The sequence below is a fragment of the Condylura cristata genome, unplaced genomic scaffold (genome assembly GCF_000260355.1).
Source record: "Condylura cristata isolate star-nosed mole 26May11 unplaced genomic scaffold, ConCri1.0 scaffold00017, whole genome shotgun sequence".
In the NCBI taxonomy this organism is placed as follows: domain Eukaryota; kingdom Metazoa; phylum Chordata; class Mammalia; order Eulipotyphla; family Talpidae; genus Condylura; species Condylura cristata.
This window is the reverse complement of record NW_004567118.1, coordinates 18613650-18630203: the sequence shown is the minus strand read 5'-3', so window position 1 is coordinate 18630203 and position 16554 is coordinate 18613650. Positions and strand designations below refer to the sequence as shown.

The 16554-nt window shown below is 46.2% G+C and overlaps 1 protein-coding gene across 1 annotated transcript in view; it reads right to left on the bottom strand.

Annotated features, from left to right (window-relative positions):
- Positions 1-16554, bottom strand: part of SHC3 (SHC (Src homology 2 domain containing) transforming protein 3) — a 105705-nt gene that overhangs the window by 32585 nt on the left and 56566 nt on the right. The window contains exons 3-4 of the mRNA XM_004685037.2: positions 2555-2618; positions 767-886 (exon numbers count right to left, since the gene is read on the bottom strand). Coding sequence (XP_004685094.1) covers positions 767-886; positions 2555-2618 — 184 coding nt within the window. The remainder of the gene's footprint in view (positions 1-766; positions 887-2554; positions 2619-16554) is intronic.

Below are 16554 nucleotides of genomic sequence, written 5' to 3'. Positions count from 1 at the left end.
CAATAAATGTAAACATGTTCCCTGGTGACCCACTTTCAAAGTCAAGAAGTGTGCTGGTCACAAGCCAGCTCATTGTCTGTCTTCTGCTATATAGACACATTTGAATTCCAGCTCACTCTGCAAGCAAGGGGCCCCAAGGCTGGAGGCCAGCCCCCATTAGAGCTCCCAGGACTTCCCGTCCTCTGACTTCAGAATGTCCTGTTGGTAGCCAGGTCAGCTACTCAGAAACCCACCTTTACTGCTAAAAGAATTAACCTTCAGGCCCTCCCTGGTGGAGCAGCAATTGAAAGCACAGCACTGAGAAGCTAAAGCCACTTCCACATGAATTCAATCCCCTCCCCGGAGGTGACCACCTGGCCGCGGCAGACCTCTCCTGACCGGCCCACTGCTCCCCTCAGCATTGTACTTCGTCTATCAGCCTGTTCTGCTCCCCACTCTGTCTCGGGGGAAGCCTCTCACCGCCCCTGCACCTCTAGCCTGTACCCTAGTTCTGTCTGCATAAATAAATAAAACTTTTTTTAAAAAAGTAATTTACGTGGAATTATAGCTATAATGCTATTTGGGTTATGGACATATTTTATAGCTAAATGTAAATGCCTACATTATAAGATAGTAATTCTATCATTCTTTGGGCAACCTTTGGCAAAGACCAAACGTTGCAGACTGGTGGAGACATGACAGCCTGTGCTCCATGGAGCACCAGCACAAGTGGGAGAGTGGTCCCAGGAGATGCCCCTGTGCGGGCCTGGTGGACGGAGCTACAGACCTGTTTGGAGTCTGGCGTGCGCAGGTTCAGGCTGGCTGTGGATATGGTCAGGGAGATGTTCATGCCCGCAAACTGGAGGTTGCTCTTGCCCAAAATGCTGGACAGCATTTTGCTGGGAGGCTGGGAAATCAAGCAGTGCTGTTTAGTGTTTGATTCACTGGAGGACATGCTGTTCTAATCTCTATGCACGTTCTCTTTCCAACACACCCATTGCTTTACCCAACCGCCCTCCTTACGTACTCAGAGGCAATTGCAAAATCCAGAAAGTGCAATAATCAAATTGTAAAATGTCTGGTCTACACACACTGAGACAAGGATCCTTGCAGGAATGGCAGAGGCAGGGATGTGTCCTACTGGGGATTAAACCTGGGGAAAGTGCTGCTGGCCAGGGCCCACCTGCAGCTCTGCAGGCTCAGAAGCATATTTCATTCCAGAAGAATCAGATTACTCATCCCCTAATGATGAAAGGGACTAGCTCATGAGGCTGATGAGCAACCCCATGGAGTCTTGAGAACACTGACAGGAATAGAACACAAATCCTCTCGCCAGAATACCCTTCGGCTGGTCCTCACATAGATGGTTCCATTAGAATCCAATGGACCCAGAGCCAGCATAAGATGGATGGGCCAGACATAGCTCAGTTCTTACTGGTGTATCCATCAGTATATCAGCAATGTCCTTGGTACGGAACTGACAGGCCTGTTTTCCAGGCAGGCATCTTCTTCCTGGGTACCTGAGTGGGCTCTGTCCACTGCTGACCGACACACGGTTCCTTTTCAGGCTGGAGCATGCACTCTTCAGATATGCTAATTAACACTTTTCTTAACCAGGTATGCACAGTGTTTGAATCTCCTACAGTGTATTTAAAAATAGAAATGCCTGGGTCGCATTCCAGAGATTCTGTACCTGAGTGGTGGAGCCCAGAAATTGTCATTGTTTCCACCATTTTCACCTTGAGAATCAAGAGGAATTCCTGGACTTTCTAGTGGGTACTACCTGCTCTGAAAGAAAAGGTTCCCTGGGCCCTCCCTGGTGGTGCAGCAAGCACAGCATTAAGAAGCTAAAGCCACTTCCACATGAGTTCGATCCCCGCCTGCCCCAGGAGGCAACCACATGGCGCGGCAGACCTCTCCTGACCCGCCCGCTGCTCCCCTCAGCAGTGTACTTCGTCGATCTGCCTGTTCTGCTCTCCGCTCTGTCTCTGGTGAATCCTCTCACCTTCCGCATCTCTGGCCTGTACCCCAGCTCTGTATGAATAAATAAATAAATCTTAAAAAAAAAAAAGAAAGTTCCCTGTTCTGTTCTTTGATGCCTTCCTAACTCCTGTACTCAGAATCTGGCTCTCCTTGTCCCTCCTGGGCTGACCAGAACACAGGCTGGCACAGCTGAGCCTCTCCCTAAGTTCTCTGCCTGAGTCCAGCTGCCCTGTGGGTTCACAGATGTCTCCAAACTAGGAGGGCTGACCGCCTCAGCCCTGAGAGTTCCAGAGACAAGCACAAAACTGCCCTGCAAAGCTATAGCTTCAGGGAAGATTCAGAGACTCTCTGGGAAACACTGTCCCACAATTTAGACTGGATGGGGTACAGTTAAGAGACACTTCGGGTCTAGGCCAGGGGTAAGGAAACAGGATTCTGTGTGACAGCATACTCTTACCTTGGCAGAGAAAGGGTCTGTGCTATTTTGCGTTGTGAAAAGTGCCAAGAACTAGGCCTTGGGGGAAAAGAAGGGGAAGGGTTTGGGTGAGGAAGGAAGGAGGAGAAGACACAGGTAGACACAGCCTAGGAGTACCTTTCTCTTCTTGAAGGTTCCCTTGGTGCCAGGGGTGGCTTCACAGATGCGGCTGATGGCTTCCCTTGAGAGAACAGGAGAGATCCGGCTGTCAGTCAGAGCACACACCCCAGAGGCCACACTGCACATTCCAGGGGAAAAATAGCCTTGGGTTTCCGCACAGAGAACAGACCTGCCAGGCCAGGCCAGGTGTCCCCCAGGCTCTCCTCTACGGCAGAACCCAGCAAACACAAACTGGGCAAAGCCCCGCCCTTCTGTTGCTGCATCTGAGGTGGACTCTGTGTGAATGGTTAAGATTCTAGTTTAGCACTCAGTCCTCGCCGACATGCTCCTGCAGGCCATGGCTGTGGCACGCGCCCAAGCTAATCCAGCATGCTCTCGGTCAAGACCCACCTGAGTGAGTCAGAATGTAAGTTAGAAAGATTCAGCTCTCTGGGTTTTGTTCCCAGCTTCCGCAGTTAGGAATATTATAAAACCAGCAGGGATAAAGGGAGAGGCACCCCAGAAGTACACAGGTTCCTAGACTGAGGCCTGTGCTGCTCAGGACACAGGGCAGCATGACTGTCCCCAGGAAGGAGACTGGGGACTGGCTAGAGGGGACAGGAGTGCCAAACAAATGGCCCAGCAGCAAGGGTCTGACCACAGCTCTGCTCGGTCAGCATGGGGCTAGTGCGGGGAGCGAAAGGTCACCCCAAATGGAAGCTGCTAAGGCCCAGATGCTGGAGGCTGGGTCCCCTGGGAGCTTTGGAGAAGGGAGGAGGTGGCAGGGAGGCACCTGGAAACAAACCTAGCACAGGTTGGTGACTGTGAGGGAGGGACATAGGGACAAGGAGGCTCCAAAGCCAGGAGCCCAGGAAAGAGCCTGGTGAACTGCCCAGCTCCCACCCCGTGAGAGCTCAGGGCAAAAGAAACAAACAGGGACTGGGACGCTCACTAAACACTTTTAAAAAGATAGGGTGTCCTCACCTAATTCCACAAGGTTTCTGAGCTAAATACCCCATCGAGTTATTTTCTATCATCTAGAGGAAAAATAGTTACCATCACAACACAGTGCTTTTAAGAGAAATGTGTCCTTGTCAAATTAGGTAAGAGACTATTAAAATAAGCTCCCCCCCCCCAATTTTATTCATTACAAATAGTGAGGAAAGAATGTTCTAAAAATTCTATTCTAAAACTTCAAATGCCATGAAAACCAGAGACTGGATTATTATGACTCAGAAAAAAGTCTTGTCTAAAAGAAATAAATGCTTTTGCTGTTTAATCATTTTATGATAATTATCACTTATTTTGCAGTAATTGTCTAACCTTCTTTCAAAATAATCATCCACCATACTTTCTAAAAGCAGACAACTTACTGAAAGTCAAGTTGTCTCTTTAGAAAACTAAGAAACCGGGCCCTCCCTGGTGGCGCAGTGGGTTAAAGCACAGCACTAAGAAACTAAAGCTACTACAGCATGAATTCCATCCCCGCCTGCCCCGGAGGTGACCACATGGCGTGGCAGACCTCTCCTGACCTGCCCACTGTTCCCCTCAGCAGTGTACTTCGTTGATCTGCCTGTTCTGCTCCCCACTCTGTCTCTGGTGAATCCTCTCACCACCCATGCACCTCTGACCTATACCCCAGTTCTGTATGCATAAATAAATAAATCTTTTTTAAAAATAAAGAAAACTAATAAACCCAGTATCTATATTTTACCTGTTTAATTTTTTTTTTAAGTGTATGCACTTCTGCCCCATGTTTGCTATATTATGCAATATATTTAGCTGAGCAAAGTCGGTCAACTTCTGAGGGTCCCACCAGGCTTTAAAAAAAAAAAAGTAGATTGTAGAAAGACTCCTATAAGTTATTCCTTAAATATCCTTAATAAGCACTGGATTTCTTTTCCCTTCCACAGACATAGAATCAGTCTTAGATGACAGTTTCCAAAGGGTAGCTGTCAAATGTCTAACCTATTATATAAGATAGATGCCATCCACTGTCTGGTCTAGTCAGATCCGGAAGCTTCGGCGGTAGCCTTGTGCTTCTGTGCCACATCTGGGATGGGGAGGTAGAAATGGAAAGTGAGCGAGCACTCAGAATGGGGTCATAGAGAAGACACTGCGAATTATAAACACGTTCCATTACACAAATGCCCCACAGAGAGGCAGGGATCTTAGGGCACATTCAGAGATAAGAACTTCTGTCCTTACAATTTGCAAATGTCAGAAATTCCATAAATTTCTCAGAGTTCATGGCCTCAAGAAAGCCCTAAGCATCGAGTTAGACCCTTGAGGATCCCTAAGGAGGTCTGCAAATCAAGTTGCTTTTCAGAAAAATGTTCCCCTTCATCACTGGCTGAGATTTGTTTCTCACGCATGTGAATCCTCATTTCAGCCAGGATGATGATATCTATTTCTGTTTGTAATAGCAGTGTGACAGAGCTATTAATAATTGCACTATTTAGATGACTGAAATCAGTAACTTTAACTCCAAAGTCTAATTTTAAACATAACGATTCTCATTGTCCCTCCTTGCTGGTTAAGTACAGTGCCTTTTGGTGAGCAATACTATTTCAAGTTGTTCTTTAGCAATAATTATTTAGCTTGTGAAACTCCATTTAATTCTGGTTTGAGTACCAGGTAGCAATTCTTCTCTGTTTTTAATAATAGAGATTGCTTCTCAACATTCTGTTTGATATAATCCCATTTCAGTAAGACAGACCATGACCTCAGAGCTCAGCTAATATGAAAATGGGATATTTGGCACCATTGTGGGCATTTAAAAGTAACTGGAGATGTTCCAAATGCCACGCTTCACTTTCTCATGATTTCACCATCTTCCCTCATTCTGTCTAAAATTGTCATCATTACAGCCAGGACCTTTCACAGTAATCAGTTTTTCATTTGAATGTAGGGTTTTAGAACTGGATTCTTTGAAATCATGGCACACCTACTCATCTCCTACTCACCTACCTACTCATCTACCTCATCACAGCCTGCTCCATCTCCACACACACACACACACACTTTATACACTCAAACAATTTTAAAAAATGAGAATATCGGGGTAATTTCTGCCTCGGAGTTTATATTCTGTTCAGGGAAGAGAAATAGCAAATACACATAAGGGCAAATTGCAATTCATTCCACAAAGAAACAGAAAGGAATGATTTATGTTATGAAGGGAAGCAGAATACAGTAGCAAAGAATAGTTACTTTGGCATGAAGATTATTTTGAACTGAAGGCAACTGAGAAACAGCAGATAGTAGAAAAGTTCTTTGCTCTCCACATATTTACCTCAAACAGGATATAAATTTGTCCCCTCCCTTTCTACCAGGAAGGATAGAAGTTACTCACCTGAGACTCCGCTAGACCTTCACCAGCCCAGGAACATGGCAGAGTCTACATAGCAAGCCGGAGCACTAACCCTTACCTTCCATTACTTTTCCCATCTATTTACCTTCTCACAATTTGCTGCCCCTAGAAACTCAATGTCCTTCTGCTAAATCTTGGCACTTTCGTCACTATGAGTCTATTGCTTTTTGGGTTAAGATGGTATGTAAACCTGAGTTCTACACTCTCCTTTGAACTAGTCATCACTGTATATCTTAAGCAGTTTCTCTTTCTGTGGACCATCTTTCTGCAGTCAAGACAATTTGCAGATCCAGGCAGAGAACCCAGAAGGACAAAGAAAAAATAGATTTCCTTTGCTCTGGTGAGCATGTAGCCATGTGTTGCAGTAGACTGAAGGTTCCCCAGGGAGTGGCGTTGGGGTACCAGGGCAGCCATCCAGGAGAAAGCAAGTTGGTTCTTATCTCATGCTTTTATGCAAATCAACCCTACATTGATCACAAACTTAATTTCTGTATAGTTAAGTCATAAAAGTATTCAAAGAAAACCTAGAAGATTTTTTAAATTATCTTTGAGTGGAAGGGTGATACAAAAAATCAGAAACCATAAAAGAAAATAATGACATGTTCATGCACATTAAAATAAAAGTTAGGCACCGGGGGGGGGGTGGGGGAAATGGTAACATTTTACCGTTAAACAGTTGATCATCTTAATCTAAGTCAAAAAGGGGGAAATATATGATACCCAATGGAAAAAGAGGCCAAAGACATAGACCAAGAACTCACAGGAAAGAAAATACAAATGGTTCCTGAAACTCTGACAAGATTCTCAACTTTGCTCATTAAAAGAATACAAATTAAGGCAAATGCTAAAATTCCATTGCAGAGAGATCTGAACTCAGTGAGATCTTGTAAGGAAAACATTCTACAGTGGTGAGCAAGTAACCTGGTAAGCCTTTATGGGGCTTTGGTCATGTACCCCAAAACAAAGCACACACAGACCCTTTAGTCCAGTGGTCCTACTTCTGGGAATGTACCCTTGAAACAGACCTGGAGACGGGCTGGAAGGCTAGTGGGCAGACTGCTGATTGCAGTGAGAACAATGGGCATAGCCAGAGGCTGCCACCTAGGTACACTCAATAAATGATGGTACCTCCCTACATGGGCTGCCAAGAGGGACGTGGTCCCTTGTGGTCCCTTTTATTCCCCTAAGGAAGCACACTGTTGGCACCCTCTGCGCACTCACACCCCTTCCACTTCAGGCCCTCCATGTCAGTTCTTGTACCCACAACAAGCTCTTGCAAATTTAAATTGGATTTCTCCAGAAATGCATTGCAATATTCCAGTAGCAGACATGTTGCAAGCATAACTAACCAAGAATCGTGCACTTTGAAGTCTGTGCACCACTTGAAAAGTGGGTGAAATGCCAAAGCAACTCTTCAAATTGTTCGAAACTTGATAGGGTCCTCCATACTATTCTTATTTGACATCCCCAGTATTTGATTTGCCCAGATACATGATCTCTGTAAGCATAAACACCAAGTGTTTATGACTATTATGATGAGTTTGAAATGGGTGAAAGAAACAATAGCATCCTATAAGTTTGCATTAAAAAGTGAATAGGAAACTAGAAAAAGGTTCTGTAACCATGAGGAAAGCTAGCTCAGCCTATGGGCTTGCTAGGAATGGACAGACCAAGAAGGAAACCCCAGTGGGAAATTCTAGCTGAGACAATATTAAAGCTAATCATCCTCACATTTTAAACAATTAGTTTAAAATTTTGCTCAAGGTCACAAATGGTGTCACATGTGATTTTGTTGATTGATCACAGCCTTGCTTTAGGTCATCAATGCTTGTATCAGGTTTTTTTTTCCCCTTGAAATTTCTAACCATTTGGTTGGAAACCAACCCCACCATTTCTTGATACTGACAAGTCACTCAGAAACGCACCCCCAAGATAGCTCCTTCAGGCAGGTACACTTTTATACATGAGCCAAGTTCTTGGGCAACCAGAAAAGGGTCCACCTAGCCTTGCCAGAGACTTTGAGTGTCCCCCTAAAGATAAAAAGTCTATCCAGAACAGCAGGGCAGCCCCAGACCCTTGGGGGCCCTGCACAGATCTGTCTACACTGCAGGTTTTAAGAGCACCTTGTCACTTGGGAGACATCCTCTGAGGTCAATAGCACAAGTTTCAAAGATCCCAATTCCCTTGGCATCTGCTTCCTCAGAGTAAATCGGAAATATGGGAGAAGCAGCAAATCTGACCCGTAAGCCTCTAACCCTGTGGGTGGTGGATACACAAGCCAAAAACAACAGGGAGCTGCTTGGTACTGAAGGTTCCAGGGTCTATGCTAGTGCTCTTGGCTGTGGCCTCATTTAATCCTCATACACCTAGGAAGGTTGGACTATTTGTGGTTTTGTAGTCAAGGCACTGCAGACAGAGATATTAAGTGACTTTCCAGAGATCACAAAATTAAAATCAGCATATGCCCGAGCCTGCTGGGAACCAGGAGTGGGGCCCTGATGTTACAAACCCACTATTAAAAACCAGGCCAAGTGGGAGGTCCACAGCATTGCCTTCTCTGCGTCCGAGCTGTGCACCCGAGCTTGTCATGTTTCCCCCACAACACCACCCTCTCAACAGGACTCAGAATATTACTCCTTACAACTGAGGAACTACATCAGCCTTTGAAATCTTTGATGCCAATTCTAACTTATATGTGAGCATAAGAGATATGGGGTAGACGGGGTTCATGGACTAGAAACCAGTACATATATTGTCCCAAAGCTGCCGAGTGGATGAACCATGTTAATTTGTCTCATCAATAAAAAGGAACAGAGGATGGATACACACAACCAATGAACAAACCTTAGCAAATTATGCTGTTTCAGAGACAGACATGCTGCATGATTCTGTTCACAAATAGACGCTAGGTCATGCCAGCTAAGCCAGTGTCACAGCCATGTGGATGCCGGGGAAGCTTCAGGGGGCAGTTAGGGGCTCATTGCCATACACCTGGGGAGAGACTGGTCTAGGATGTCGGATCACTTCTCAGGAAGCAGCAGTCTCTCTGCTCTAATCTCAGCTAAACCTCCTAAACCTGGAGGTTTCTATGTCTCTCAGCCTTCTGTATTCACTTTGCTTTGTAAAATGGCAGCTATCTTCTGGCGGGTACACCTGTAGCTGGGGCAGCTCCCATCCTCCCAGGGTGTCTACTTCCGTCCAAAGCCCTCTGATGGGCTGAGGACTGAAGATTCATTTCTAAGTGAAATCTCATCCTTTCAGATCCTGCAGGAGGATGGATGCCAGCCTTGGAGACAGCAGCTAAAAATAGGCTTAGACAACAGGAAGATTTCAAATTCAGACTATTTAATAGTCCTGGCTGCACGGACAAGGCCTCTGTAATGACTTTCTGTACATCATGATGTTTTGACATCTTAGAAAACCTTTCCAGCTCGGGAGTACCCCCTTCTGGGGTACCAATAACATGCATGGTTTTGGCATGCAACCAGCCAACCCAGACCTGCTCTCTCTGGCATACACATCCCAGAAAGCAATATTCCTCTGCCTTAGTCAGCCCAGAGCCAGTGTCAGGCTACCCAGGGCTACCTCTAGCACAAAGCTCACTGGACGCCATGCCCTGTTCGTCTTGCTTTCCCTCTGGAACCCCAGTAAAGACTCTGGCCTAAAATTTCCCCTCACTCCTGCTCTCTCCTTCCTGCTCGGCTCCCCACGTGGCCCTGGGGGTGGACTGGGGTGGTGGGGGTGGACCAGGTGGTGGAGGGTGACGGCGCTGATACCCAGAATTGCTCCTCTGTTTCCTTTGGTGCTGCACCTGACTACCTCAAAGAAAGACAAGGAGGAAGTTTAACACGTTTTCATCAAGTTACAGGGAAAGAATAAAAAAATATGATCTTTCTATTTTTAACTGTGTTTTGGGAAATCTTCTCAAAATATTTTAATTATAACTCTTTAGGGAATAAAAAAAAGTGAGCTCTTTTTTCTATCTTGGTAAAAACAAGACATGCAGATCAATGGCACAAAATTGAGAGTCCAGAAATAAACCTCCTCATCAATGGTCAATTAATTTATGACAAAGGAGTCAAGAACACACATGAGGGAACACATGGCCCCTTCAAGGGATGGAAAAACCAGACAGTCATATGAAGAGAATCATACGGGACCCCTAACTTACACCATACACAAAAATTACCTAGTATTGACTTAAACTTAGGACGTGAAGCCCTAAAATTCTTAGAAGAAAACATAGCAAACTCTTCAACATCAATCTCGGTAATACAATTTTTAACCTGACACCAAAAGCAAAGGAAACAAAAACAAAAATAAATAAGAGTGACTCTAATAAACTAAATAACTTCTGCAACGGTCCACAAAAGGGGAACATAGTGTAGCCAGTGGGAGAAAATACCTGTAAATCATGCATCTAGTAAGAGGTTAATAACCAACAAAACAAAGAACTCACAAACTCAATAGCAAAACCACAAACAATCCAATTAAAGCATGCTATCTTTTTTAAAAAGGAATTTCTCCAGAGTCATACAGGTAGCCAGCAGGTGCCTGAAAGATACTCAGTGTCAATAATCATTAGGGAAATGCGAGTTAAAACCACAATGAGTTATTACCTCATACCTGTTAAACAATCGTCATCAAAATGACAAGAAATAACAAATGCTGGAGAGAATGTGGAGTAAAGGGAACCCTGGAATAACGTTGGTAGAAATGTAAATATGGAAGCAGTATGGACACCCCTCAAAAATTACAAATAGAATTAGCAAATGAGCCAGAAATCCCACTTCTGAGTATTTACCAAAAGAAAAGGAAAATGCTGACTCAAATATCTGCACCTCTGTATTCCTTGCAGGATTATTATTATTATTATTGTTATTTAATTTTTGTGTAGGCTAGAGGTGCAGGAAGTGAGAGGATTCACCAGAGACATAGTGGAAAGCAAAGAGGAGGAGTTACTGAAGCGCATGGCTGAGGGGAGCAGCAGGTGAGGCAGGAGAGGTCTGCATAACCCGCGCACCCCCTTGCAGCATTATTTACAAGCACCAATATCTTGTGTGTGGGTGTAAAATGGACTATCATTCAGTTATTAAAAAGACATTTGTAAAAACATGGATGGACGCTGAGGACATTATGCTAAGTAAAATCAGTCACAGAGAAAAACAATTACCATGTGCTCTCATTTATATGCGGAATTTAAAAAACAAACCAACAACAAAGCTCATAGATATAGAGAAGAGACTGGGGGAGGGGGGTGGCCGGAAAAGGGAAGTGGGGGTGGATGAAGTGGGTGAAGGGGTCAAAGATCAAAAAGAAAAAAATCACGCCATGTTATTATATAGGAACACAAACTGGAATGAAATTGCAAGAACATACTGAAGAAGGATATACACACAGTTCAGGATGGTAGCAAAAATAAATAAACAAATAAAGTAGCCCAACTTCACATAGACTAGTCTCACCATTTTAGCACACTGACCCTCATACAAAGTCACATATATTTTTTTAAAACTTTCAAAGATTAAAATTCTTTGAAAACACTGCACTGCAGTTAGAAAGCTAAAAAAGACCAACTTTCAGGGGGGGAAAGTAAGTTCCTCCATCTCTCTTCTGTTCTCAGGCTCAGACTCTGGGAGAAAAAAAGCCAGAAATGGAGACAGAAAGTTTTCTGTCAGTAATAAACAGAAAGAAGCCCAACCATCCAACCAGGGCCTCTTAAGGGGGGGCTTCTGCGGGGGAAAGAGGGAGACATCTAGACCTTCTCTTTCCTGGGGGGGCTACTTTACTTCCCCCACGGTCCAGGTCTGACCTTCATTTCCAGCCAGGGAGGTCAAAGGAAGGGTTCACTTGAAGACGTTCCACCCAAGTCACCCATGTTTACATTCTAAATAGACAAGATCAGAAAGTGAGCCATCATCCCTGTCACACATATGGGTCAAAGCGATTCTGAGCCAACCTGCAGAGAGCCTGAGGGCTTGTGAAAGTGACTCTTTAGCATGACTCATCTATTACACTCCTCTGTACATACACAGGAGACATGCCCCAGCCGTTAGGTTTTTGCATTTCAAAAATCCAAGGTGAAAATTACAAGCCTAAAATTTCACCTATTGTTTGCCTTCTCGGGGACATTTCAGGCATCAAACACTCAGCGTCCACTCGGGGTTTGCACCAAGTCTGGTGTGGGAAGCCTGGGAAGTCCTGAAAGTCCATTCCTGTGGATGCCTCACTTGGGCCAATATTTTCTTCCTACATCTGAAGCCAAAAGGAGCAGATGCTCCCCACCTTTGACTTTCAGAAGAGGTGATTTGAAGGGAGTGACATCAAGTGTTCCAGTCAGTGGGCTGCCTGCAGCCCTCGGTCACAGCATCCCAGTGGGGTGCAGAGAGGGTGGAGAGGCAGTGGGCAGCTAGCGTGGGGCTCTGCTTATCAACATCAACTGCAAACACAGCTCTGCCAGGACACAAATTCACAGAAGTAGCACTGAGCCCATTCAGGGCACACATGGACTTTCCAAAATAAAAATTCAGACGTCCCTCTACCCACTAAGTATTCCTTACAGAATCCTGCCGTCAGCCCCACAAGGAGCAGACCCATGACCCTGCCTCAGGAGGAGCCCTCAACCCTATGCACCTCCTCGGGGTGGAGGGAAGACATTTGGGGGCACAGACATGAACTCTGCTGCCACCATGTATCTCCATCTGCACAAGGGGTTAACAGTCAAACCTGTTTCTTCATCCATGAATTCACCAAACCTTTTAAGACGGCACGGAGCAACACAAAATCAATCCCATGTTCTCACTGTCAATATGCAATCAGAGCCACAGCACGCATCTTCTTTCAGACGTGAAAGAAGAGGCTGCATTGATGAGGGACACACGCTCATTTAAAACTTGACTATTTATGAGCCCTCCCTGGTGGCGCAGCGGGTTAAAGCACAGCACTAAGAAGCTTAAGCCACTTCGACATGAGTTCAATCCCCGCCTGCCCGGAGGAGATCCACATGGTGTGGCAGACCTCTCCTGACCCGCCCGCTGCTCCCCTCAGCAGTGTACTTCATCGATCTGCCTGTTCCGCTCCCCACTCTGTCTCTGGTGAATACTCTCACCCTCCACATCTCTGGCCTGTACCACAGTTCTGTATGAATACATAAATAAATCTTAAAAAAAAAAAACTTGACTATGCAAGCACACACGTGTGGCCACGTACACACACATACATAGAGAGACACAGAGAGAGCTGCTGAGTCCAGTAGCCAACACAATGGTCAGCTGTGCCCTCCAGTCGCAATGTACTGACCACACTCTCATTCACTTAGTCATACGGCCCCAGAAACACAGCGTCTCTACAAAGTTTCAGAAAGTAAGTAGAATCCTGTGCAAGCATAAGTTACTGAAAAGTCTATTTGGGGATTTTATTAGCAGTTGTATTTTTATTTTTATGTGCCAGAGACTATGATAAGCAGCTGCCAGGGCGCGCCGGTGCTCCTCATCACCACTGGCTCCCTCCACACACACCCCTCCCGCTCACACACATACATGAACGTACACACACGTGCACACACACACGCACGCACCTGCAAGCAGCTACCTCCCACAAGTCCTCAGGAAGCCAGTGGGAGACCAGAACTCCAGCCATTTTCTTGTTTGCAATCAAGGAGCGCTTGGCAGGTAAGTACTGTCAACCAGCACAGGACACCAGAGGCTCCCTCCAGCCAAAGCATCCTCACGTGTTCCCTTCTCCTGAGGTCAGAGGGCACTGCTTCTGCTCGCCTTCCCAGCACTGGGCTCCCATGGGGCAGGGAGTGACCTCACCATAATGTGGGGGTGAGGAGTATCTGAAAGAGCTCCCCTCCTGAGCTCAGGTGGGGAGCAGCATGAGAACCCCCTTTTCTACTCTCAGCCAGGTGTTGGGAGTTAGGAGGGAGGAGCCCTGAGGAGCCCAGCTGTCTGAGGGGGGCTGGGACAGCTGGGTGGCACCCCACACTGCTTCTTTCATTAGTCCACTTTCTTCATCCAAAAATGTGCTCCCTGGCATGGTTTTATTAATAGTAAGACACCTACAGAGGATTATATAAACTCATCTAGAAGGCAAGTAACATGGATACAGGAGGCAATTACAAACTCCTAGAAATAAATACTCCACAGACACAACAAGCTGTTTCTTTCAAGCAATATGTTTAATACCAGGGAAAGAGTTGGTCAAAAGGACATTCAACCGGGCTGTGGGACAAGATGGGAGTATGCGGAGGTGTGGGACTAAAGACATGCCAGTGGAGAGGTCTGAAGAGCTTCAGATGACACCGCAGAAATGAGCAGAAGGCAGGGTATGAGTTGACAGCAGAAGGCAGGGTATGAGTTGACCCCAGAGACAGTAGGGCACAGAGCGGTGGTGCTGCTCCAGAGTCCTGTGGAAAGTGCCTTGGGAAACAGCGCATCTGCAAGCAAGAGAGAAGACACTGGCTTGAGTCCTTGCTCAGAAAGCGAGCATCGATTGCCACCGCAAGGCAGGAGGTACATGTTCCTGAATCAGCAAGCTCCCTTCTGTGGGTTATCAACCGTTCTGTTTAGAGAGTCTCCTCTTCCACAACATGCTGACTTCCTGTCCCATTTATGTTTCCATGTGATGGGACACCAAAGTCCCTGGGCAAAATTTGGGGAGGGGGAAGATGAGCGGGAATGAGAGGGACACAAGTAAATGTCAGCGGCTGTGGGATGCACTTGCAAAGAAATCCCCCTGGGCAGCTGCGGGAGGGTGACCCTCATTCCAGAGCTGAAGGGAGGGCCAGGGCGGCCCAAGAACAGACTCTCAGCCCTGAGAGTGAGGGTGACTCACGCTTATGCACTCACACTCCAGCGTTCACACCATGTACACCCACACTCTCATGCTCATACTGGCATGTGCTTACACACTAACATTTGCACACCTTACATTCACTCACTTGCATGTGAGTCCTGCAGCACCCACACTAACACTTGAACACCCCATGAGGGAGTGGCAGCTGAGGTCTCGTGGCTCAGGTTCATGTGCCTTCATGACCCCCATATCCCGGAACCCAGTCCTGAGATGCACGAGCCATTTGGGAATGGGGAAAATAGACCAAGAGCAGAATTAAGTGCAGAGGCTACTTAACTGTTCCCAGAACCACAACATATTAGTAAAGTAACAATCTGAATTTGGATCCTCAGGGCCCCAAAGCTGGCCTTTCTTAAGGACCCCAAGTCTTAGGAGCCAGAGTTCCTCCAATACACACAGTAAATTGAGGCCACCCCTCCCTGCTGTGACTTGAAGAAGCAGCATCTCTATAGCCACATCAGAATGAGGGCACGCCCCTTCAGGCCATGGCACCAGCACCAGGCATGAGGTCCCGTCCTGTCAGCCAGCCTGGGTGGACTGGGTATCGCCCTTCTGTGAGCCCAGAGCCTATGCCACTGGGCACCCAAAGAGCTACGCACCTTCACCCCTCCACCCACATGCCTGCCCCACCTTCTAACACTATCCAAGCACCTCATGTGCACATGTGATCCGTGGGTGCCCGGCACTGATGAACTGTGCCAGGCAAGGGGCAGACAGGGGACAGCCACAAGAAGAGCCAGGCTTGATATAATTGTGATCCTCAGAAAGTCTTCTGCACTGAACAGTGTGATGTTAGTGTGTATAAGGAAGTTCAAAAACTGTGAAGAAGAATTCTAAAACAAGAAAGAACAGCAAAAGGCCTGCCTCCTTCCAGATAAGAAGCCTGCTCCAACACCGAGAGACGAACCGTGAGTTATCAGCACACAGAAAACAGACTAGTTGGTGAGCTGAAAGAGCATCCAGAAACAGCCCAGTGTGGAGGTGACTAGATAATAGACTGGTGTTTCAACTTGGGGTGACTAGATAATAGACTGGTGTTTCAAGTTCTGGTTTGGGCACAAGTGGTTATTTTATTACAGATATTTTCACTTGTGAAAAGTAACCTGATAAAATAGTAGAAAATTGTTACTCTATGCTCACAGTGACATGAATAAAGACAGGAAAACTACACATCATAAAGGAAAACCTGGTATGCATTCTAATAAAAATATTATTGTCGAACAAAATATTTCCAACACATATAAAATATGCAAAAATCTCCCACAAACTGGTAAGAAAAATAAAGCAAAACCCAACTGAAAAATGGCAAAGTGATGTGCATGGGAGCTGGTAGTAAAGGCAATGAAACCAGCCAGCAGAAGTATGGCAGAAGGTGCCCCTGTCTAGAATGCGGGGGGGGGGGGGTAACCTCAAAGGAAAGCGATAGCAACACTGCGTCGACCATACAACTGGCAAAAATTAACACCAGCAAGGACTGCCAGGGCGTGGACCAGCTCCCGATACCCCATAAGCTGCGAGAGGCACTGTCAGTGCCAGCCTGACCAGCCCTGAGCAGAGGCACATGGGGCCCCTGTGCGAAGCACTGCTAGCAGCACAAGGCAAACTGGGGGTGTGCCATCGGACCACATAGAGGGTGGCCTGCACTCAGAGAAACAAGGAATCACACCCCAACCCTCTCCTCTACACAGAGAAGACAAGCTGTGGAGTTGTGGGTGTGGCATGATGCTCATCTATCAAAAACGGAAGGGAGTTAGTGTGCATGAGGGTTAGTGTGAATGTGGTGTGTGTG